The 25847-nt window shown below is 47.1% G+C and overlaps 1 protein-coding gene across 1 annotated transcript in view; it reads right to left on the bottom strand.

Moving 5' to 3' along the window:
- Nucleotides 1–25847, bottom strand: part of LOC135057539 (zinc finger protein 250-like) — a 367205-nt gene that overhangs the window by 218545 nt on the left and 122813 nt on the right. Inside the window, exons 3-6 of the mRNA XM_063963386.1 lie at nucleotides 14065–14256; nucleotides 13347–13470; nucleotides 13128–13225; nucleotides 12874–12982 (exon numbers count right to left, since the gene is read on the bottom strand). Of these exons, the coding sequence (XP_063819456.1) occupies nucleotides 12874–12982; nucleotides 13128–13225; nucleotides 13347–13470; nucleotides 14065–14256 (523 nt within the window). The remainder of the gene's footprint in view (nucleotides 1–12873; nucleotides 12983–13127; nucleotides 13226–13346; nucleotides 13471–14064; nucleotides 14257–25847) is intronic.

A 25847-nucleotide genomic window follows, 5' to 3' on the forward strand; every position in this document is an offset into this window, starting at 1 on the left:
GTTTTTTCTCCCCAAACATAATACCCTTTTTTGTGGTACCTGGGGTAATATCAGAACTATGTAATAAATTTTTCATTGCCTCAATCATGTAACGAGTGGCCCTATTGGACATTACATTAGTCTCTTCGTCGTCGACACTGGTATCAGTATCCGTGTCGACATCTGTGTCTGCCATCTGAGGTAGCGGGCGTTTTAGAGCCCCTGATGGCCTTTGAGACACCTGGGCATGCACGAGCTGAGAAGCCGGCTGTCCCGCATTTGGCATGTCGTCAATTTTTTTATGTAAGGAGTCGACACTTTCACGTAATTCCTTCCACAAGTCCATCCACTCAGGTGTCTGCCCCGCAGGGGGTGACATCACATTTCTAGGCATCTGCTCCGCCTCCACATAAGCCTCCTCATCAAACATGTCGACACAGCCGTACCGACACACCGCACACACACAGGGAATGCTCTGACAGAGGACAGGACCCCACAAAGCCCTTTGGGGAGACAGAGAGAGAGTATGCCAGCACACACCAGAGCGCTATATAATACAGGGACTAACTGAATTATATCCCCTTATAGCTGCTATATAATATATATTGCGCCTAAATTTAGTGCCCCCCCTCTCTTTTTTACCCTTCTGTAGCTTGTAGACTGCAGGGGAGAGCCAGGGAGCTTCCTTCCAGTGGAGCTGTGAGGGAGAAATGGCGCCAGTGTGCTGAGGGAGATAGCCCCGCCCCTTTTTCGGCGGACTTCTCCCGCGTTTTTGAAACTCTGGCAGGGGTATTTTTTTACACCTATATAGCCTCTGGGACTATATATGGTGTAGATTTGCCAGCCAAGGTGTGGAATATTGCCCTCAGGGCGCCCCCCCCCCCCAGCGCCCTGCACCCATCAGTGACCGGAGTGTGAGGTGTACATGAGGAGCAATGGCGCACAGCTGCAGTGCTGTGCGCTACCTTGGTGAAGACCGAAGTCTTCTGCCGCTGATTTTCCGGACTCTTCTCGCTTCTGGCTCTGTAAGGGGGACGGCGGCGCGGCTCCGGTACCGAACGATCGAGACCAGTTCCTGTGTTCGATCCCTCTGGAGCTAATGGTGTCCAGTAGCCTAAGAAGCCCAAGCTATCTCTAGTCAGGTAGGTTCGCTTCTTCTCTCCTTAGTCCCTCGCTGCAGTGAGTCTGTTGCCAGCAGATCTCACTGTAAAATAAAAAAATCTAAAATATACTTTCTTTCTAGGAGCTCAGGAGAGCCCCTAGTGTGCATCCAGCTCAGCCGGGGACAAGATTCTAACAGAGGTCTGGAGGAGGGTCATAGTGGGAGGAGCCAGTGCACACCAGGTAGTCCTAAAGCTTTCTTTAGTTGTGCCCAGTCCCCTGCGGAGCCGCTATTCCCCATGGTCCTTACGGAGTCCCAGCATCCACTTAGGACGTCAGAGAAATATTGCAGTACACACATCAAGCACAAACTACACACAGTTGGCATCCGTGCGCGTATTTAGTCTGCCATGCGTGCACATATTCGCAATTTGCGTATGGTCGCTCCCGCGGTCCTGCGTATTAGAGCGTGGTATGAGTATTTACGGTAGTGTTTGTAGTCTCATGGAAAAGCCATAAAAACACATTACATATTTAATCCAAATAGTGCACAATGTACACATAGTCTCCCTGCATCACACCAGCAAGTTACAACAGTTTAAATGGTATCAGAACAAAGGGATTCACCTTAACAGTATAGGAGGGGACAGGACAAGGTTATAAGGTGGTGTTTGGTATCCAGCTGTAGGGTATTTTAAGGGCAATATTCCGGTGTTGGTTTGCAGAAGATCGCAGGAGCAGAATATAAATATTAACTGTGTTTACTGTACATTTGGTATGCGGCAGGAACCCAGAGGAGACCACCTGCAGGGGCAACTGGAACAGACATTGCCCACCTATTCAAACCAACCTATGACCTCTCCTGTACTGTAAATGACCATCCCTGTGTCCAATGGACAAAGAGATTATAGTATCCATTGTGTTAGGTTTTGGAATATTGTATAAAAGAGCCAGCTGCATGCCCGGCCAGTACACAGACTCTGAAGTTCATCTACCTTGATGATTGAGGACCAGACTGGGAAGCGCAGGCGAAACCAAACACGTATGTACCATTGACTGTAGTCATTATTCTATTGTATTGTATTGTTTATATTGTAGCCCCCTGCAAGTAAAGAACCGTTGGTGGGTTACACCCCAACATAGTTTTGCATTACAATTGGTGTCGTGTCCCATTTCCTTTGCTAAGGTTTAAAGTGTATTTACAGCCACTCGGGCTGCTGCATTGTGTTAACAGCGTATAGGCCTGTGTACGCAAACTGTGTAGTCACTACGCCTTTTCGGCGTACGTACGCAGAGTGCGTACACTGTGCGATCTTGTGTACGTAAGGTTTGAGAACTAAATAAGAGTGAAAGGTTAATCACAGCGGCCGCAGCGGCTCAATAATAAAGTGTATTAAGTGTGTTTAAAGTATAGCTTTTAGTCCTGTATGTAAACCGACATTTACACCTTCTTCGGAATGCCCTTTCCGAGCAAGTTTCAGGCGCTCAACTTCTATTCCGTCAAACGTAGCTGCAGTAAGTCTTGATAGGCAAATGGTCTCTGCTGCAGCAGGTCCTCGTTAAGAGGAAGAGGCCTCGGTTCTTCTTACAGTAGATTCAGAAGGTCCGCGTACCAAGCCCTTCTTGGCCAGTCTGGGGCAACGAGGATTGCCTCCTTATGAGCTTTAGGATTCTTGGAATGAATGGAACACCCACGGAGACACCAGGGAGACCACTGCACTGCCTGTGGGTCCCTCGACCTGGAACAATAACGCCAAAGGTTCTTGTTGAGACGAGAGGCCATCATGTCTATTTGGGGTAAACTCCACAGGTCTGTTATTTCCTTGAACACCTCCGGATGGAGTCCCCACTACCCTGGATGGAGATCGTGGTGGTCATTCTGAGTTGATCGCTCGCTAGCAGTTTTTAGCAGCCGTGCAAACGCTATGCCGCCTCCCACTGGGAGTGTATTTTAGATTAGCAGCAGTGCGAACGAAAGGATCGCACAGCGGCTACAAAATTATCCTCAGTACCTTGGGTATGAGAGGAAGAGGATGGAACACATAAACCGACTGGTACACCCACGGTGTCACTAGTGCGTCCACAGCTATCGCCTGAGGGTCCCTTGACCAGGCGCAATATATTTTTAGCTTTTTGTTGAGGCGGTACGCCATCATGTCCACCTGTGGCCGTTCCCAACGATTTACAATCAGCGTGAAGACTTCTGGATGAAGTCCCCACTCTCCCGGGTGGAGGTCGTGCCTGCTGAGGAAGTCTGCTTCCCAGTTGTCCACTCCCGGAATTAACACTGCTGACAGTACTAGCACGTGATTCTCCGCCCATCGAATAATCCTTGTGGCTTCTGCCATCGCCATCCTGCTTCTTGTGTCGCCCTGTCTATTTACATGGGCGACCGCCATGATGTTGTCTGACTGAATCAGTACCGGTTGGTTTTGAAGCAGGGGCTCTGCTTGACTCAGGGCGTTGTAAATGGTCCTTCGTTCCAGAATATTTATGTGTAGAGAAGTCTCCTGACTTGACCACTGTCATTGGAAGTTTCTTCCCTGAGTGACTGCCCCCCATCCTCGGAGGCTCGCATCCGTGGTCACCAGGACCAAGTCCTGTATGCCGAATCTGCGGCCCTCGAGAAGATGAGCACTCTGCAGCCACCACAGCAGAGACACCCTGGCCCTCGGGGACAGGGTGATCAACCGATGCATCTGAAGATGCGATCCGGACCATTTGTCTAACAGATCCCACTGAAAGATCCTTGCATGGAATCTGCCGAAAGGAATTGCTTCGTAAGAAGACACCATCTTACCCAGGACCCGCGTGCACTGATGCACCGACACCTGTTTTGGTTTCAGGAGGTCCCTGACCAGAGATGACAATTCCTGGGCCTTCTCCCCTGGGAGAAACACCTTATTCTGTTCTGTGTCCAGAATCATGCCCAAGAACAGCAGACGCGTCGCAGGAATCAGCTGCGACTTTGGGATATTCAGAATCCAGCCGTACTGTTGCAACAATTCCCGAGATAGTGCTACGCTGACTAACAACTGCTCCTTGGACCTCGCCTTTATAAGGAGATCGTCCAAGTACGGGATAATTATAACTCCCTTTTTTCGGAGGAGTATCATAATTTCTGCCAATACCCTCGGTGCCGTGGACAGACCAAACGGCAACGTCTGGAATTGATAATGACAGTCCTGTACCACAAACCTGAGGTACTCCTGGTGAGGCGGGTAAATGGGGACATGCAGGTAAGCATCCTTGATGTCCAGCGACACCATAAAATCCCCCTCTTCCAGGCTTGCAATAACCGCCCTGAGCGATTCCATTTTGAACTTGAACATCCTTATATAAGTGTTCAAGGATTTCAAATTTAGACTGGGTCTCACCGAACCGTCTGGTTTCGGTACCACAAACATTGTGGAATAGTAACCCCGTCCCTGTTAAAGGAGGGGAACCTTGATTATCACCTGCTGGAGGTACAGCTTGTGACTAGCCCCCAGTACTACCTCCCTTTCCCTGGGAGCAGCTGGCAAGGCTGATTTAAGGTAACGGCGAGGGGGAGTCGCCTCGAACTCCAGCTTGTATCCCTGAGAAACAACTTGTGCAACCCAGAGATCCACCTGTGACCGGACCCACTGGTTGCTGAAGTTCTGGAGACGCGCCCCCACCGCACCTGGCTCCACCTGTAGAACCCCAGCGTCATGCGGTGGACTTAGTGGAAACAGGGGAGGATTTTTGTTCCTGGGAACTGGCTGCCTGATGCAGCTTCTTTCCTCTACCCCTGCCTCTGGGCAGAAAAGATGCGCCTCTGACCCGCTTGCTTTTCTGAGGCCGAAAGGACTGTACTTGATAATACGGTGCTTTCTTAGGCTGTGAGTGAACCCGAGGTAAAAAAGTCGACTTCCCAGCTGTTGCTGTGGATATGAGGTCCGAGAGACCATCCCCAAACAATTCCTCACCCTTATAAGGCAAAACCTCCATGTGCCTTTTAGAATCAGCATCAACTGTCCACTGCCGAGTCCATAATACTCTCCTGGCAGAAATGGACATTGCATTAATTCTAGATGCCAGTCGGCAAATGTCCCTCTGTGCATACCTCATATACAAGACGACGTCCTTTATATGCTCTATGGTTAGCAAAATAGTATCCCTGTCGAGGGAATCAATGTTTTCTGACAGGGTATCAGACCATGCTGCTGCCGCACTACATATCCATGCTGAAGCAATTGCAGGTCTCAGTATAGTAGCTGAGTGTGTATATACAGACTTCAGGATAGCCTCCTGCTTTCTATCTGCAGGCTCCTTTAGGGCGGCCGTATCCTGAGACGGCAGTGCCACCTTCTTTGATAAGCGTGTGAGCGCCTTGTCCACCCTGGGGGATGTTTCCCAACGTAACCTGTCCGTTGCCGGGAAAGGGTACGCCATCAGTAACCTCTTAGAAATCACTAGTTTCTTATCAGGGGAACACCACGCTTCTTCGCACAATTCATTTAACTCATCAGATGGGGGAAAAGTCACTGGCAGCTTTTTAACACCCTTTTTGGTGGTAACCGGGTTAATGTCAGAAATGTGTAATACATTTTTCATTGCAGTAATCATGCATCGGATGGCCCTTGTGGACTGTACATTTGTCTCATCCTCATCTACACTGGAGTCAGACTCCGTGCCGACATCTGTATCTGCCATCTGAGCTAGCGGGCGTTTATGAGCCCCTGATGGTCTCTGAGACGCCTGGGCAGGCGCGGGCTGTTAAGCCGGCTGTCCCAAGGCTGCTGCGTCATCAAACCTTTTATGTAAGGAGTTGACACTGTCGGTTAATACCTTCCACATATCCATCCACTCCGGTGTCGGCCCCGTCGGGGGCGACATTACACTTATCTGCTCCTGCTCCGCCTCCACATAACCCTCCTCATCAAACATGTCGACACAGCCGTACCGACGCACCGCACACACACAGGGAATGCTCTGACTGAGGACAGGACCCCACAGAAGTCCTTTGGGGAGACAGAGAGAGAGTATGCCAGCACACACCAGAGCGCTATATAACACAGGGATTTACACTAAAGAGAGTGATTTTTCCCAATAGCTGCTTATCATCACAATTGCGCCTAAATTTATGTGCCCCCCCTCTCTTTTTTACCCTTGTTGTATTGGATACTGCAGGGGAGAGCCTGGGGAGCGTCCTTCCAGCGGAGCTGTGAAGAGAAAATGGCGCTGGTGTGCTGAGAAAGAAGGCCCCGCCCCCTCAGCGGCGGGCTTCTCCCGCGTTTTGTATTATATTTATGGCGGGGGTTTTTGCACATATACAGTTTTATAAACTGTATTATGTGCTTTTTTGCCAAAAAGGTAATCTAATTGACGGGCCCTGTGTTCGAACCCTCTGGAGCTAATGGTGTCCAGTAGCCTTAGAAGCACAAGCTAGCTGCAAGCAGGTAGGTTTGCTTCTCTCCCCTCAGTCCCTCGTAGCAGTGAGTCTGTTGCCAGCAGATCTCACTGAAAATAAAACAAATACTTTCTTTCTAGCAAGCTCAGGAGAGCCCACTAGGAGCACCCAGCTCTGGCCGGGCACAGATTCTAACTGAGGTCTGGAGGAGGGGCATAGAGGGAGGAGCCAGTGCACACCAGTTAGTACCTAATCTTTCTTTATAGTGCCCATGTCTCCTTCGGAGCCCGTCTATTCCCCATGGTCCTTACGGAGTTCCCAGCATCCACTAGGACTACCGGTAAATATTTTTCTCCTAGTCCGTAGAGGATGCTGGGGACTCCGTAAGGACCATGGGGTATAAATGGGCTCCGCAGGAGACATGGGCACTATAAAGAACTTTAGAATGGGTGTGCACTGGCTCCTCCCTCTATGCCCCTCCTCCATACCTCAGTTAGAGAAATTGTGCCCAGAGGAGACGGACAGTACAAGGAAATGATTTTTGTTAATCCAAGGGCAAGCGTCATACCAGCCCACACCATCCACACCGTATAACCTGGAATATACGCAACCAGTTAACAGTATGAACAAAACAGTATCAACCAACGACTGATCTAAACTGTAACATAACCCTTATGTAAGCACTAACTATATACAAGTCATGCAGAAATATGTCCGCACTGGGACGGGCGCCCAGCATCCTCTACGGACTAGGAGAAAAAGATTTACCGGTAGGTTTAAAATCTTATTTTCTCTTACGTCCTAGAGGATGCTGGGGAATCCGTAAGGATGACTCTGCAGCACCGATTGAGCAAACATGAGGTCCTCCTCAGCCAGGGTATCCAACTTGCAGAATTTTGCAAAAGTGTTTGAACCCGACCAAGAAAGCTGCTCGGCAAAGCTGTAAGGCCGAGACGCCTCGGGTAGCCGCCCAAGAAGAGCCCACCTTTCTAGTGGAATGGGCCTTAACTGAATTTGGTAACGGCAATCCAGCCGTAGAATGAGCCTGCTGAACCGTGTTACAGATCCAGCTAGCAATAGTCTGCTTAGAAGCAGGAGTGCCAACCTTGTTGGCTGCATACAGGACAAACAGTGCCTCTGTTTTCCTAACCCGAGCCATCCTGGCTACGTAAATCTTTAAGGCCCTGACTACATCAAGGGATTTGGAATCCTCCAAGTCTCCCGTAGCCACAGGCACCACAATAGGTTGGTTCATATGAAACAATGACACCACCTTAGGCAAAACTTGAGGACGAGTCCTCAACTCTGCTCTATCCTCAAGGAAAATGAGATAGGGGCTCTTATGAGATAAAGCCGCCAATTCGGACACCCGCCTTGCAGATGCCAAGGCCAACAACATGACCACTTTCCAAGTCAGAAACTTTAATTCAACTGTTTGAAGAGGTTCAAACTAGTGAAATTTTAGGAACTGTAACACCACGTTAAGGTCCCATGGTGCCACTGGGGGCACAAAAGGAGGTTGGATGTGTAGCACTCCCTTTACAAAAGTTTGGACTTCTGGGAGAGAAGCCAATTCCTTCTGGAAGAATATAGATAGGGCCGAAATCTGTACCTTAATGGAGCCTAGCTTTAGGCTCATATCCACTCCTGTCTGTAGAATGTGGAGAAAATGACCCAAGTGGAAAACTTCCGTAGGAGCATTCTTGGCTTCACACCAAGATACATACTTCCTCCAGATACGGTGATAATGTTTCGTCCTCACTTCCTTCCTAGCCTTTATCAGAGTAGGGATGACTTCTTCCGGAATACCCTTCCCCGCTAGGATTTGGTGTTCAACCGCCATGCCGTCAAATGTAACCGCGGTAAGTCTTGGAACACGCAGGGTCCCTGCTGCAACAGGTCCTCCCTGAGAGGAAGAGGCAACAGATCTTCTGTGAGCATCTCCTGAAGATATGAATTCCAGGCCCTTCGAGGCCAATCTGGGACAATGAGTATTGTCTGTACTCTTTTTCGTCTTATGATTCTCAATATTTTTGAGATGAGAGGTAGAGGAGGGAACCCATAGACCGACTGAAACACCCATGGTGTCACCAGGGCGTCCACCGCTACTGCCTGAGGGTCCCTTGACCTGGCACAATACCTACGAAGCTTCTTGTTGAGGCGTGATGCCATCAAGTCTATTTGAGGAAGTCCCCAAAGACTTGTTACCTCTGCAAATACTTCTTGATGAAGTCCCCACTCTCTTGGATGGAGATCGTGTCTGCTGAGGAAGTCTGCTTCCCAGTTGTCCACTCCCGGAATGAAGACCGCTGACAGAGCGCTTACGTGATTTTCTGCCCAGCGCAGAATCCTGGTGGCTTCCGCCATTGCCACTGTGCTCCTTGTCCCGCCTTGGCGGATTACATGAGCCACGGCTGTGACGTTGTCTGATTGAATCAGAACCGGTAGGTCGCGAAGAAGATTCTCCGCTTGTCGTAGGCCATTGTATATGGCCCTTAAATTCCAGTATGTTGATGTGTAGACAAGTCTCCTGGCTTGACCACAGTCCCTGAAAATTCCTTCCTTGTGTGACTGCTCCCCATCCTCGGAGGCTCGCGTCCGTGATTATCAGAACTCAGTCTTGAATGCTGAATCTGCGACCCTCTAGAAGGTGAGCACTCTGCAGCCACCACAGGAGAGACACCCTGGCCCTGGGGGACAGGCTTATCTTCTGATATATTTGTAGATGGGACCCCGACCACTTGTCCAGAAGGTCCCACTGAAACGTCCTCGCATGAAGCCTGCCGAAGGGGATGGCCTCGTAGGCTGCCACCATTTTTCCCAGAACTCGAGTGCATTGATGAACCAACACTCTTTTTGGTTTTAGCAGGTCTCTGACCATGTCCTGGAGGTCCTGGGCTTTTTTCCGTTGGGAGAAAAACCCTCTTCTGTTCCGTGTCCAGAATCATGCCTAGGAATGATAGTCGAGTCTCAGGGAGTGTGACACGCTTTTCAGCAATTGATCTCTCAATCTCGCTTTTATCAGGAGATCGTCCAAGTATGGGATAATTGTGACTCCCTGCCTGCGCAGGAGCACCATCATCTCCACCATCACCTTGGTGAAAATCCTCAGGGCCGTGGAAAGCCCAAACGGCAACGTCTGAAACTGGTAATGACAGTCCTGTACAGCGAATCTCAGGTACTCCTGATGAGGAGGATATATGGGGACATGAAGGTATGCATCCTTTATGTCGAGTGACACCATAAAATCCCCCCCTTCCAGACTGGAGATCACTGCCCGGAGTGATTCCATCTTGAATTTGAAACTTTTCAAGTACCGGTTTAGGGATTTAAGATTTAAAATGGGTCTGACCGAGCCATCCGGCTTCGGGACCATGAACAGGGTTGAATAGTATCCTTTTCCCTGTTGGACTAGGGGAACCGTGACAATCACTGTTAATAACAGCCGCATATATGAGAATTACTGTACGCTGATTCATGTTGGAATAGTGAATGTGTGCATAATACCAACAGCAATAATCGTGAGCACCCACTAATATTGGAATTTGAATATTTTCATTTAACATAAGGAGGGATTTTAGACCACGTGATATTTGGGTGGAAGCGCTCCATAAGCTGACAGGACAACACAAATAACGCATAATACCATTTGCAGCATTAAATAGAACCGTATTAGCTGAATGTCATGAGAAATAATTGCAACTACTACTGTGTGAGCAGGTGTACTGCATAAATAACAGACACATTTATGTCAACTAGTAATTATAAACAAGCAATAGGACAGTGACTCTCATTATTAAGGCTGACAGCACTGATTCAAGTATCCAGCCATAATCGGACTTGAATAGAGGGGAAATACCAGGCAGCAGTTTATCAGTTACTTTGATAGAGAGAAAAAAATGTTTGTAGTGCCTATTACTTTGTGAGGCACTATTTGGAAATAGTATACATCAATTTTGACTCAATAAGCCCTGACTGGGTATACAGAAAAAATAGACATACCTATGGGATAACACTGAGGTCATACAATTTAACAGCTTTATAGTATTTTTGAAGGTATACTATTTAGCACTTGGTAACGAATTAGGCAACAAGAGGAGTTCATTATAATACACTCACGAACAGAAATACCTTTATTAACATTAATACTCAACAAGACAATACACACAATATTACTGGAGGTCATAGTACCAAATAATTGACTATATATGGTATGCACGACACATTGGGCACAGTGTGTGTTTTTAACAATATATGTTTACATGGTGTTTTGTCAGTAGTTGTTTTTGGTTTTAATATTTCACAGTTACAGGCCTTTTAATATCAAATCAATAAAAGTTATATTTTATGTATACATTTTCTATAAAGTGCGCCACACTTAGACCAATTCTTTTCTTTCCCTGTGAATCAATCCATACAGTAGCAATAGTGGGACATAAAATGGCCCCTGAAGCAGTGTACATTGGTTTAAGTGTGTTATCAAATTTTCTATCCGCCGGCTCCTTTAAGGCGGTAGATCCTGGAACAGTCAAAACCACCTTCTTTGAGAGTCTGGACACAAATGCGTCAACAATCAGCAGGGTTTCCCATTTTTTCCTATCCTCCTCAGGGAAAGGAAACACCACCTGGACCCTTTTAGGGACCTGGAATTTTTTCTCAGGGTTTTCCCATGCTTTTTCAAATATAGCATTCAATTCTTATTCTTCAATTTTATTTTCAGTGAAAAAGGCCTCCTCAACCTTGTCGGGTGAGGTATCATTAACATTCAACACATCCCTGATAGCCTCTATGATCAATTGCACCCCCTTTGCAAGAGATGCGGACCCCCGCAACACATCCCCATCACTGCTTGTAGTGTCAGAATCGGTATCCATGTTGTCTTGTGTGACATGCACAAGCGCACATTTTTGCGCACATTTGTGGGGGTATATAGCGGGGCGTCCTGAGGTACCAGAAACCGGCCATACTGCCATAGAGCTCTGTAATACCTGGGTTGCAGATTCATTACTTGCAACCCTGTCAGAAATCCAAGATTTGACCACTCAGGCTCCCTTGCTGGTATCTGTGCTAAACCAGTGCTATCCTGATTACATGGAATGGGACCATCCTGGGAGGATAAATCTTCTGCAGCATATGGACACAGTTTCCCTGGACATAGCTAAAGGAGACCACCAAACCCTCCACACACACAGGTGAGGGCAGAGTTCCCCCCCAAGAATGGCAAGAGAGACACAGAGATTGGAGCCAACCCACACACAGCGCTTTTCGCAAAGGGAGACCCCTTGTCAGCGCTGACTGTGCATCTTAATAGGACACACAGTTTAATTCAAGCCTCCCCTCCCTTCTACAACACCCTGGTACCGTGTACCAGCTGGAGTTGCTGTGGAGGGACCTGCTTTTCCTCTCAGCGCTGTGCAGGCAGGAAAATGGCGCTGAAATGCTGGTGGGTCCGCTTAATTGCTTAATGGCGCTGTCTTCCCGCTCTTCATGGATTATACTGGCCTGAGGAATTAGTGCTGGCAGAGATCCGAGGACCCAGACAGGCTTCTGGACCAGTGTAGGGGGTAAGCGCTGGCCCAGGGCACCCCTCACAGTGCCGCACCATGTACTGCTGAGCCGTCCCAGGAGCGCAGTTAATACTGCGCTCCCTCCCTGCTGCCGCAATCTTCACACCGCCCCCCCGCTTGCTAGGGGGGTCGGTGTCTCACTCACCACTTCTTCAGCTCTGTAAGGGGTTGGCAGCATGCTGCTGGGGCAAGTGTTCCCCAGTGGCGGAGAACAATCAGACCCCTCCGGAGCTCAGGGTCCAGTCAGCGGAGCCAGTGGCTCAGACCCCGCAGGGCGGACACTGCTCCCCCCTTAGTCCCTCGCTGCAGGGAGGCTGTTGCCAGCAGCCTCCCTGTAAAATAAAAAAACTCTAAGTTAAACTTTTCTAGAAAAGCTCTGTAGAGCTCCCCTAGCTGTGACCGGCTCATCCGGGCACATTTTCTAAACTGAGTCTGGTAGGAGGGGCATAGAGGGAGGAGCCAGCCCACACTCTCAAACTCTTAAAGTACTAATGGCTCCTGGTGGACCCGTCTATAACCCTTGGTACTAATGTGGACCCCAGCATCCTCTAGGACGTAAGAGAAATTTCATTAGACAATACCACAGTCACTGCGGACTTGGTTCTTGTACTGTTGAATGAGAATCATCAGAGTATGAGGGTAGGGGACTGGGCAGATCTCTGGGCTGGTAACATACACAGTGACATGATGTGAGGGTGAGAGCAGGTGTCTCAGGGACAGATGGCTTCTGACTTCTCCACTGAGCAAATACATTGTCCTCATAGTTTGCACTGACAGGACATGGTGTAGGATAAGAGATTGCTGTAGCGACAGAAGAAAAATATGTGACTCTTCTATGTGTTCATTTCTCACCTGTGCTGATATCTGTAGGGATTTCTTCCTTACACTGCTGGTCACCCCTCACATACAGATCTACTTCTCCCGTTATATCATCTGCCTTAATATCAGTCAAATCTTCACCCTAAATAATCCAGATAGCAATAATGTAACACTTTGTTTCGGATATCATTTGTTGAGATTAAACATTAGAATATCAGTATATAAGACACACACAGCTTCTCTACACATCAACTAGTGAAAAGTTACTTTGGTATATTGCTATCTACCTGACCCTTCTGTAGAATCTTGTGATTTTCCTCCATACAATCCTGTGAATAGAGAGGGTGGGAACATCTTGCTGTGGTAGCTGTGGTACAGGATCCTTCTGTAGGATACACACAGTGACTGAATACATTGTTTATATGTAAAAATTAAGTGATGCATATAAATATATAATGGCATAACTACGGTTCACTTGTTTAAAATAGATGACAGTCTGCTCTTACCCAGTGAGGTGAGGGGCCAGTGATTCTCAATCATAACATCCTTGTACAGACCCCTGTTTCTCTCTATATACTCCCACTCCTCCATGGAGAGATAGACAGTGACATCCTGACACCTTACAGGAACCTGCATACACAATGATACAGTCATCACCCAGACACATCCCCTGGTGTTACTGTATATTGGCTCTCATTCCGAGTTGTTCACTCGCTAGCTGCTTTTAGCAGCAGTGAAAACGCTAAGCCGCCGCCCTCTGAGCGTAGCAGAAGTGCGATCGAAAGGATCACAGCGCTGCTACCAAAAAAAAGTGTGCAGTTTCAGAGTAGCTGCAGACCTACTCCTACCTTGTGATCACTTCAGACTATTTAGTTCCTGTTTTGACATCACAAACACGCCCTGCGTTCGCCCAGCCACTCCCCCGTTTCCCCAGCCACTCCTGTGTTTTTATCTGGCCTGCGTTTTTACACACACTTCCCGAAAACAGTCAGTTACCACCGAGAAACACCCACTTCCTGTCAATCACTCAGCGATCAGCAGTGCGACTGAAAAGCGTCGCTAGACCTTGTGCGAAACTGCATCGGCATTTGTGAAAGTACATCGCGCGTGCGCACCATACGCATGCGTAGAAGTGCAGATTTTTAGCCTGATCGCTGCGCTGCGAACAACGGCAGCTAGCGATCAACTCGGAATGACCCCCAATGTCCCATTCCCAGCAGTAACCTCTCCAGTCAGCAGCTGAATGATTTTGTTGGTGATTTCCAGGATCTTCTGGTCGTTGTTTCTCTCATGTATCAGTGAGTGAGGTGGTGGCACCGTGATGGGGCTCTGGGTCCTGCTCCATCTTCTTGACACACTGTGACAGTCACTGGGGGTCTCACTATCACCAGACGTCTTCCACACTACTGTGCAATCCTGTGCATTGAGGGAGAAATTAATACAAAGGTAAATGAACAATTCACATATTTGGAGTATTTAAATATTTTAAAATACATAGTAAATACCCCACCCTAAATGTGTATTTCTCTTATGTCCTAGAGTATGCTGGGTTCCACATTAGTACCATGGGGTATAGACGGGTCCACTAGGAGCCATTGGCACTTTAAGAGTTTAAGAGTGTGGGCTAGCTCCTCCCTCTATGCCCCTCCTACCAGACTCAGTTTAGAAAATGTGCCCGGAGGAGCCGGTCACAGCTAGGGGAGCTCCACAGGAGTTTCTTTAGTTTAATTTTTTTCAATAGAGTTTAGGCACAGGGAGGCTGCCGGCAACAGCCTCCCTGCTTCGTGGGACTAAAGAAGAGGAGTAGTAGACCCTAAGGGGTCGGAGCCACTATCTCCGCTGATAGGACAATGAGCTGCTGAGTGGATCAAACGTTTGCCGCCACAGGGGATCGCTTACCCCAGCAGCATGCCGCCAACCCCCTTACACAGAGCCACAAGACTTCCGTGGCGAGTTAGTCACCAGCCCCCCTGGCAAGCAGGGAGCCGGTGTGAAGATGGCGGCAACAGGGTAGGGAGCGCAGTACTAACTGCGCTCCAGGGCTCAGCGGTACTTGGAGCGGCGCTGTGAGGGGCGCCCTGAGCCAGCGCCTACACACTACACTGGTCGGCAAGCCTGTCGGGGACCCGAGATCACCGCCAGCGGGAAGCAGTGCCATGGAAGGGGGCGGTGCTTCTCCTCAGAGTGGACCCAGCAGCGTTCAGTGCCATCTTTCCTGCATGCAGAGATGCTGACAGGGGAGAGCTGTCCCTCCACATCAACTCTAGCTGTCTTGTATAGTGCCAGAGGGTTGTAGAAGGGGGGGGGGGGGGGTGGCGGGGGGAGGCTGTGTAATAGACTGTGTAACCTATTAAGGTACACAGTTAGTGCTGGTAAGGGGTGTCCTTTATCTTAAAAAAGTGCTGTGTGTGGGTTGGCTCCAAACTATGTGTCTCTCTTGGCATTCATGGGGGGAAACTTGGTCTGTCATTTCAGTGTGTGTGTGTGTGTGTGTTGTCTCACAATACGCCGTGTCAAATGCTGCAGAGGATATGTCCTCTCAGGATGATCCCATTTCATGTAATCAGGATTGCTTTGTTTTAGCACAGATTCCAGTAAGAGAACCTGAGTGGTTAACCTCTATTAAGGGTATGCTCTCTCAGATTTCTACTAGAGTAGCACAGAAAGAAACTGCAACTCAGGTTTAACAGAACTCTATGGCTGTTTGGTCTGGGTCGGCACCTTCAGGGCCCCCTGGCACTCACTCTCAAAAACGTGCTCTTGCCCAGATTATGCAAGATGACACGGATACCGACTCTGACACGGTAGACGGTGATGGGGACGTGCTGAGGGGGGTGGCATCTCTTGCAAAAGGGGTGCAGTTGATGACTGAAGTCATTACAGATGTGTTAAATATTGCTGACGCAATACCTTAGCAGGTTGAGGAGGCTTACTTCACGGATAATAAGAAAGCCTTGCTATCCTTTCCTGTGTCTAAGGAGTTAAATGCTATATTTGAAAAGTCCTGCGATAACCCAGAGGAAAAATTCCAGATCCCAAGAAACGTTCTGGTTGCATTCCCCTTCCCTGAGGAGGATAGAAAGAAATGCGAAAATCCACCCAGAGTTGACGCATCTGTATCCAGACTGTCAAAGAAGCTGGTTTGATCTGCCGCATTAAAAGAACCGGCTGATCGCAAGATTGACACTACGCACAAATCCATATACACGGCTTCGAAGGTGATACTACGGCCTACGATTGCCTGTGCATGGATTTCTAAAGCTATACTAAAGTGGTCTGGTACGTTACTTGAGGAATTTGGATACAATGGATAAAAGTCACGTTGAATTGTTCTTACGTAACATACAGGATTCTGTGGGATTTACGGTGGAATCCATGAAAGACCTGGGTTCGATGGCTGCAGGGATATCTTCCATGTCTGGCTTGTAGAGGACTCTGGCTGTGCCAATGGTCTGCCGACACGGAATCCAGGAAAGGTGTGGAGAAACAACCCTACACAGTCACCTTTTCTGCTGCGCCTGCTACAAAGAAACCCTTTTCTTTAGCTACGTCACAGTCCTTTCAGATTCCTAAATCAAGAAAGAGCAAAGCCATTAACGCCTTCTTTAGAGGAGGGCAGGCAAAATCCAAAAAACCTGCTACTGCAGGCTCCCAGGACCAGAAGCCTGCTTCTGGTACATCAAAATCCTCAGCATGACGGTGGACCGCATGGCCTGGAGGAAGGACCGGTGGGGGCGAGGCTCTGAGTGTTCAGTCACGTTTGGGTGGCTTCGGGCGTCGACCCCTGGATGCAAGATATTGTGTCCCAGGGGTACAAGCTGGAATTTCAAAAGGTCCCACCTCACAGTTTCTTCAGATCAGGCTTACCAGCTTTGCTGGCAGACAGGGCTATCCTACTGGAAGCCATTCAAAAACTGGAGGGGTCACAGATCATTGTCCCAGTTCCACCTCATATGCACAACAAGGGTTACTATTCGAACCTTTTCGTGGTACCAAAACTGGATGGTTCGGTCAGGCCAATTTGACATTTTAAATAATTAAACCTCTATCTGAGGAAGTTCAAATTCAAAATGGAATCTCTGAGAGCAGTGATCTCAGGTCTGGAAGAGGGGGAAGTTTCTGGTATCCCTGGATATCAAGGATGCGTACCTCCACATTCCGATTTGGCCACAACATCAGGCTTATCTCCAATTTGCACTGTTAGACTGTCACAATCTGTTTCAGGCACTGCCATTAGGGGTGTTCACCAAGGTGATGGCAGAGATGATGGTTCTCCTCCGCAAGCAGGGAGTGAACATAATTCCATACCTGGACGATCTGCTGATAAAGGCAGTGTCCAGAGAGAAGTTATTGCAGTCCATTGCTCTCACGACTCAACTGCTCAGGGATCACGTTTGGATCCTGAACCTACCAAAGTCACATTTGGAACCAACAAGGAGATTGTCCTTCCTGGGGATGATTCAGGGGGTATTCCTCCCAGTGGAGAAAGCGTTAGTGATACAATCAATGGTCCGGGATGTTTTGAAGCCTGCCCGGGTATCGGTTCATCAGTGCATTCGCCTTCTGGGGAAGATGGCTGCCTCCTACGAGGTTCTACTGTACGGAAGATTCCATGCACGACCCTTCCAGCTGGATCTCCGAGACAAATGATCAGTATCTCATCTGCACATGCACCTGAGGATATGTCTCTCACGAACACAAGAACTGGGTATCTGCACACTCAATAATATAGAGATATCGTGGATGTGTGAGGTTCGTCACCACAAATACACTAATAGAAGGCCCCTATTTTCATATAATCAATAATATTCAATACATTCAGGTGGTGCTGTCAACTACAGTATGCATAGATTAAGATTTGGAAGGAAGAAGAAGCAGAAAGAATCTGTAATGTTGACGCACTAACTAAAGATACATTTTTTTTAAAGATAACCTTTATTAGATATTCATTAAAAATGAGAATAATTATGATTGATCCAGACTGCAGTGAAACGTAGAGGTGAAAATTTACAAAAACTAACATGTATGTGAAATATAGAAAATAAACAAATGTGAATAAAGGTTTAAAAAAGCGTGTCCACGTGTGTTTTTCTTCTGTATAGAATCTCCTCAAGATTAGTATATAAGCCTAAATGTTGCCACTAATAAATATTTATTTTATGAGGTTTCCAATGGCACAATCTTATACCTCACTGAATCTTATATATACCTTTTCTCTCAATAATAATTACCTCGTGGGAATAATCCCTATACAGAGGTTGAAAGTATAGGTAATTATAGGGCTTATTGATTAAATACTAGACTTTCTCTCAATCACTCCATAATCCCTATATTCATTAGTGATGTGCACCGGAAATGTTTCGGGTTTTGCGTTTTGGTTTTGGGTTCGGTTCCGCGGCCGTGTTTTGGGTTCGAACGCGTTTTGGCAAAACCTCACCGAATTTTTTTTGTCGGATTCGGGTGTGTTTTGGATTCGGGTGTTTTTTTCAAAAAACCCTAAAAAACAGCTTAAATCATAGAATTTGGGGGTCATTTTGATCCCATAGTATTATTAACCTCAATAACCATAATTTCCACTCATTTTCAGTCTATTCTGAACACCTCACAATATTATTTTTAGTCCTAAAATTTGCACCGAGGTAGCTGTGTGAGTAAGCTAAGCGACCCAAGTGGCCGACACAAACACCTGGCCCATCTAGGAGTGGCACTGCAGTGTCAGACAGGATGGCACTTGAAAAAAATATTTCCCAAACAGCACATGACGCAAAGAAAAAAAGAGGCGCACCAAGGTCGCTGTGTGACTAAGCTAAGCGACACAAGTGGCCGACACAAACACCTGGCCCATCTAGGAGTGGCACTGCAGTGTCACGCAGGATGGCCCTTCAAAAAAATACTCCCCAAACAGCACATGACGCAAAGAAAAATGAAAGAAAAAAAGAGGTGCAAGATGGAATTGTCCTTGGGCCCTCCCACCCACCCTTATGTTGTATAAACAGGACATGCACACTTTAACGAACCCATCATTTCAGCGACAGGGTCTGCCACACGACTGTGACTGAAATGACTGGTTGGTTTGGGACCCCACCAAAAAAGAAGCAATCAATCTCTCCTTGCACAAACTGGCTCTACAGAGGCAAGATGTCCACCTCATCAGCATCGTCCGATTCATCACCCCTTTCACTGTGTACATCCCCCTCCTCACAGATTATTAATTCGTCCCCACTGGAATCCACCATCTCAGGTCCCCGTGTACTTTCTGGAGGCAATTGCTGCTGGTGAATGTCTCCATGGAGGAATTGATTATAATTCATTTTAATGAACATCATCTTCTCCACATTTTCTGGAAGTAACCTCGTACGCCGATTGCTGACAAGGTGAGCAGCGGCACTAAACACTCTTTCGGAGTACACACTGGAGGGAGGGCAACTTAGGTAGAATAAAGCCAGTTTGTGCAAGGGCCTCCAAATTGCCTCTTTTTCCTGCCAGTATACGTACGGACTGTCTGACGTGCCTACTTGGATGCGGTCACTCATATAATCCTCCACCATTCTTTCAATGGTGAGAGAATCATATGCAGTGACAGTAGACGACATGTCAGTAATCGTTGGCAGGTCCTTCAGTCCGGACCAGATGTCAGCATCAGCAGTCGCTCCAGACTGCCCTGCATCACCGCCAGCGGGTGGGCTCGGAATTCGTAGCCTTTTCCTCGCACCCCCAGTTGCGGGAGAATGTGAAGGAGGAGATGTTGACGGGTCGCGTTCCGCTTGACTTGATAATTTTCTCACCAGCAGGTCTTTGAACCTCTGCAGACTTGTGTCTGCCGGAAAGAGAGATCCAACGTAGGTTTTAAATCTAGGATCGAGCACGGTGGCCAAAATGTAGTGCTCTGATTTCAACAGATTGACCACCCGTGAATCCTGGTTAAGCGAATGAAGGGCTCCATCTACAAGTCCCACATGCCTAGCGGAATCGCTCTGTTTTAGCTCCTCCTTCAATGCCTCCAGCTTCTTCTGCAAAAGCCTGATGAGGGGAATGACCTGACTCAGGCTGGCAGTGTCTGAACTGACTTCACGTGTGGCAAGTTCAAAAGGTTGCAGAACCTTGCACAACGTTGAAATCATTCTCCACTGCGCTTGAGACAGGTGCATTCCACCTCCTTTGCCTATATCGTGGGCAGATGTATAGGCTTGAATGGCCTTTTGCTGCTCCTCCATCCTCTGAAGCATATAGAGGGTTGAATTCCACCTCGTTACCACGTCTTGCTTCAGATGATGGCAGGGCAGGTTCAGGTGTTTTTGGTGGTGCTCCAGTCTTCTGTACGCGATGCCTGTACGCCGAAAGTGGCCCGCAATTCTTCTGGCCACGACAGCATCTCTTGCACGCCCTTGTCATTTTTTAAATAATTCTGCACCACCAAATTCAAGGTATGTGCAAAACATGGGATGTGCTGGAATTTGCCCAGATGTAATGCACGCACAATATTGCTGGCGTTGTCCGATGCCACAAATCCCCAGGAGAGTCCAATTGGGGTAAGCCATTATGCGATGATCTTCCTCAGTTGCCGTAAGAGGTTTTCAGCTGTGTGCGTATTCTGGAAAGCGGTGATACAAAGCGTAGCCTGCCTAGGAACGAGTTGGCGTTTGCGAGATGCTGCTACTGGTGCCGCCGCTGCTGTTCTTGCAGCGGGAGGCAATACATCTACCCAGTGGGCTGTCACAGTCATATAGTCCTGAGTCTGCCCTGCTCCACTTGTCCGTGGTTAAGTGGACATTGGGTACAACTGCATTTTTTAGGACACTGGTGAATCTTTTTCTGACGTCCGTGTACATTCTCGGTATCACCTGCCTAGAGAAGTGGAACCTAGATGGTATTTGGTAATGGGGGCACACTACCTCAAGCAATTCTCTAGTTCCCCGTGAACTAACGGCGGATACTGGACGCACGTCTAACACCAACATAGTTGTCAAGGCCTGAGTTATCCGCTTTGCAACAGGATGACTGCTGTGATATTTCATCTTCCTCGCAAAGGACTGTTGGACAGTCAATTGCTTACTGGAAGTAGTACAAGTGGTCTTCCGACTTCCCCTCTGGGATGACGATCGACTCCCAGCAGCAACAACAGCAGCGCCAGCTGCAGTAGGCGTTACACTCAAGGATGCATCGGAGGAATCCCAGGCAGGAGAGGACTCGTCAGACTTGCCAGTAACATGGCCTGCAGGACTATTGGCTTTCCTGGGTAAGGAGGAAATTGACACTGAGGGAGTTGGTGGTGTGGTTTGCGGGAGCTTGATTACAAGAGGAAGGGATTTACTGGTCAGTGGACTGCTTCCGCTGTCGCCCAAAGTTTTTGAACTTGTCACTGACTTATTATGAATGCAGGTGACGTATAAGGGAGGATGTTCCGAGGTGGGTAACGTCCTTACCCCTACTTATTACAGCTTGACAAAGGCAACACACGGCTTGACACCAGTTGTCCGCATTTCTGTTGAAATAATTCCACACTGAAGAGCTGATTTTTTTTTTATTTTGACAAGGCATGTCAATGGCCATATTCCTCCCACGGACAACAGGTGTCTCCCCGGGTGCCTGACTTAAACAAACCACATCACCATCAGAATCCTCCTTGTCAATTTCCTCCCCAGCGCCAGCAACACCCATATCCTCATCCTGGTGTACTTCAACACTGACATCTTCAATTTGACTATCAGGAACTGGACTGCGGGTGCTCCTTCCAGCACTTGCAGGGGGCGTGCAAATGGTGGAAGGCGCAAGCTCTTCCCGTCCAGTGTTGGGAAGGTCAGGCATCGCAACCGACACAATTGGACTCTCCTTGGGGATTTGTGATTTCGAAGAACGCACAGTTCTTTGCTGTGCTTTTGCCAGCTTAAGTCTTTTCTTTTTTTCTAGCGAGAGGATGAGTGCTTCCATCCTCATGTGAAGCTGAACCACTAGCCATGAACATAGGCCAGGGCCTCAGCCGTTCCTTGCCACTCCGTGTCGTAAATGGCATATTGGCAAGTTTACGCTTCTCCTCAGACGCTTTTAATTTTGATTTTTGGGTCATTTTACTGATCTTTTGTGTTTTGGATTTTACATGCTCTTTACTATGACATTGGGCATCGGCCTTGGCAGACGACGTTGATGGCATTTCATTGTCTCGGCCATGACTAGTGGCAGCAGCTTCAGCACGAAGTGGAAGTGGATCTTGATCTTTCCCTATTTTTTTAACCTCCACATTTTTGTTCTCCATATTTTAATGCGCACAACTAAAAGCCACCACAGGTATACAATGTAGATGGATGGATAGTGTCATGAATCTGCATTCTTCAACGCATCACTACTGTGGAACTACAGGTTCCAGCAGTTCATTTCTGTTCCAGTTCTAGTTTTCAGTCTACTGCAGCCGTGCTTCAGCTAACTCACAGCTGATCTGAACACCTAATCCAGCGGGGTGTGCTCTCACAGAGATGCCACACCCAATCACCACAGACCAAGGGGTATAAACTCCAGCTCCTGGCTCAGTCTCATCGCCTTGGACAACACGTCACATTCTGTGAACAGGCGTCTCCTGTTTGCAGTCCTCTGTCTGCAGAGATACCCCTGTGTATTGGACCTGTGGAACTACAGGTCCCAGCAGTTCCAGTTCCGTTCCAGTTTCAGGTTCCAGCTCTCTTGCACGTCACATTCTGTGAACAGGCGTCTCCTGTGCATTGCCTTTAGCACTTAACATCTTGCTGTGTTAGGACTGTCTCCTGCTAGGGCCTTGCTTGGCTTAAAGACGTGTGCTTCTACAGAGACTGTGTGCTTTGATGGCTATTCGTTATATACCAGAGTTTTGTTTGCTGCATCTGATTTCATTATTGCCTTATTTATATCAAGTTTCAAGTTAATCTTCATTGCTTATTTGTTACCAGTGACTTTTGAAATATTCATTTATCGGATTAAGTTATTATTCATTGTTCCTGTCATCGGTTATCCCTGTGTGATAATAAATATCAAGCGCAGAACTTTTTGTCCGTTTCCCAGTCTCCTCTATCACTCCTACACTGACCCACTAGTGCCCCCTTCGGGGACATACTAAATCAGAATCCTGACAGATAGTATAGTATTATATTACTTATGGATGACGAGTGCACTGACGACACAGAGGTAGGTACAGCCGTGGCCTACCGTACTGCTATGTATATATATAATATACTGTATAATAATAACGGACCTGGTGGACACTGTCAGCAGACTGCTAAACTAGTATGAAGAAAAAAAAAAGCCACCACAGGTATACAATGTAGATGGATGGATAGTATAGTATTATATTACTTATGGAGGACGAGTGCACTGACGACACAGAGGTAGGTACAGCCGTGGCCTACCGTACTGCTATGTATATATATAATATACTGTATAATAATAACGGACCTGGTGGACACTGTCAGCAGACTGCTAAACTAGTATGAAGAAAAAAAAAGCCACCACAGGAGTGTTTTTCAGGCAGACAAACGTATACTGGACTGGTGGTCACTGTCAGCAAAACTGTGCACTGTACTCCTGCTATAACTGCTCCCCAGTCCCCACAATTAGGCAGTGTGAGCAGTGCACTCAGCACAGATATATCATGCAGCAGTGCAGCACACTGAGTGAGCACAGATATGGTGGTGGAGCGTTTTTTTCAGGCAGATAAACAACGGATTAAACTCACTGGTGGTATTATAATCAAAACCCTGCACTGTACTCCCTAACAGCTTCTCCCCGTCCCCAATCCTCCCCACAATTATAACTAAGTCACTCAGTCTTTTCTACTATAACGGAGAGGACGCCAGCCACGTCCTCTCCCTATCAATCTCAATGCACGTGTGAAAATGTCGGCGACGCGCGGCTGCTTATATAGAATCCGAATCTCGCGAGAATCCGACAGCGGGATGATGACGTTCGGGCATGCTCGGTTTACCCGAGCCACACGGGAGAATCCGAGCACGGCTCGGACCCGTGTAAAAAGGCTGAAGTTCGGGTGGGTCGGTTTCCGAGAAACCGAACCCGCTCATCACTAATATTCATATTCCTAAATCATACACTACCACACAAATCTCCATATGTCAGGAGTATTTCAAAGTTATTTTTAGGATGGGGATGTTGATCCTGGAACAGATATGATATCGAGTTTAGGTTAGCTGATATGTAGAATCGCTTCAAGGAATGTAGCAATTCCAATATAGTAATTCGCAATCTACATTTAGCAGCTTGCAGTTATACTAGTATTAAACCATATTTGGTATAACTGAGAATGCAGGAAATCCTACTTTCATTAGGGGTATGGCAACCCCACCTTTCTCAGAAAGCAGGCTGCCACTTGATACAGCTTAATCCTTATTTATATAACTCAAATCTGTTTCACTTTACAGTGACTTAACATTTATCAATGCTTCACATTCCTTACTCACACTGCTAAAGGAGATAATCCTTATTTGTTTTACAGTGTGGTTTAACTACCATATAGGGATATACTGATCCTATTTTCTACATGTGTAGTGATAATTTAATAATCTAGATTCAGTGATTTGTAATACAGAATTATTTGCTTTATGGCAATATATGCCATCCCACTGTTATAAATGATAGGGGAAAAGATCAGAAGAGTCAAGGTATATATATATATATATATATATATATATGGATTAGATGCAAAACAATCACATAGAAATAGATCTATTACATTGAAGTATTGTATAGTGGCATATGTGTTTCAGTGTGTTGGCTTTTGTACATTGAAGTATTATATAATGGCACATGTATTCCAGTGTGAGCACTTCAGCAGCCAACTGGTTTATGAATGTTGCCAGTAAGTCTGCTACAATGTATTAGATTGAGTGTATCAGCAAAGTATGCTACTGCTTCTCAGCTCCCAACTGTTACTAGTTTTATTTTGTTACAATGTATACTATTCGATGTTCCACTGGAGTGTAAAGCTGCTTAGGTCTCCCAGCATGTTATAAATCTGTGACAGTGTAATAATAACACTGATTTGACTTTCACAGCCACTGGGAGATCTGGAATTGTTCCAATATGTAATGGCTTATGCAGCATATAGCTAGTGCCTATGATAATACTTATAGATGTGATTGTTATATCCAAAATTATTATACCATATACCACATAATTCTTATCTCTGATGCTTACACATAAATCTAGTCTGATTCTTCTGAATAAGATAATTTGTATGTGCTAGTGTGAATATCCCACCTTCCCATATAAATGGACACACATAGCACAGAGTATATTTCAACTACCTGCTGACACTAATGATGTGTACTGATTTAACTATTATGTCACTACATATCATCTCCTATATTGCATTGTATAGTGCAGCTAAACCTCTCTCATAAGTGGGGAATGACAATAGGCTTAATACAATATTATATATGTTTCATAACATTAAACACGCGTGTGTGTATCGGAGTTCAGGACTGCATCCTTCTAATCACGGAAGCAAGTCTCAGAGGTTATGGAGCGGTCACCCAAGGGAAACCTTTTAAGGAAGATGGTCAACTGTGGAAGCCGTTCCTCCAATAAACATTCTGGAACTAAGAGCCGTGTACAATGATCTTGTCCAGGTGGCATATCTTCCACAAGATCGGGCCTTTCAAGTTCAGTCGGACAATGTAACAATGGTGGCCTACATAAACTGACAGAAATAAACAAAAAGCAGAGCTGCAATGTCAGAGGTGACAAGAATCCTCTTCAGGGCAGAACGGCACGCGTTGGCGCTGTCAGCGATCTTCCTTCCAGGAGTGGACAACTGAGAAGCGGACTTCCTCAGAAGACACTATCTCCATTCAGGAGAATGGGGCCTCCATCCGGAGGTGTTCACGGACGTGACCAGTCATTGGGGGGGTGCCTCAAATAGACATGATTGCCTCACATCTCAACTTCGGAAGGTACTGTTCAAGGTCGAGAGACCCACAAGCAGTGGCAGTAGATGCCCTGGTAACTCTGTGGGTTTCACCACTTCCACT

The sequence above is a fragment of the Pseudophryne corroboree genome, chromosome 3, assembly GCF_028390025.1.
Source record: "Pseudophryne corroboree isolate aPseCor3 chromosome 3, aPseCor3.hap2, whole genome shotgun sequence".
NCBI lineage: Eukaryota > Metazoa > Chordata > Amphibia > Anura > Myobatrachidae > Pseudophryne > Pseudophryne corroboree.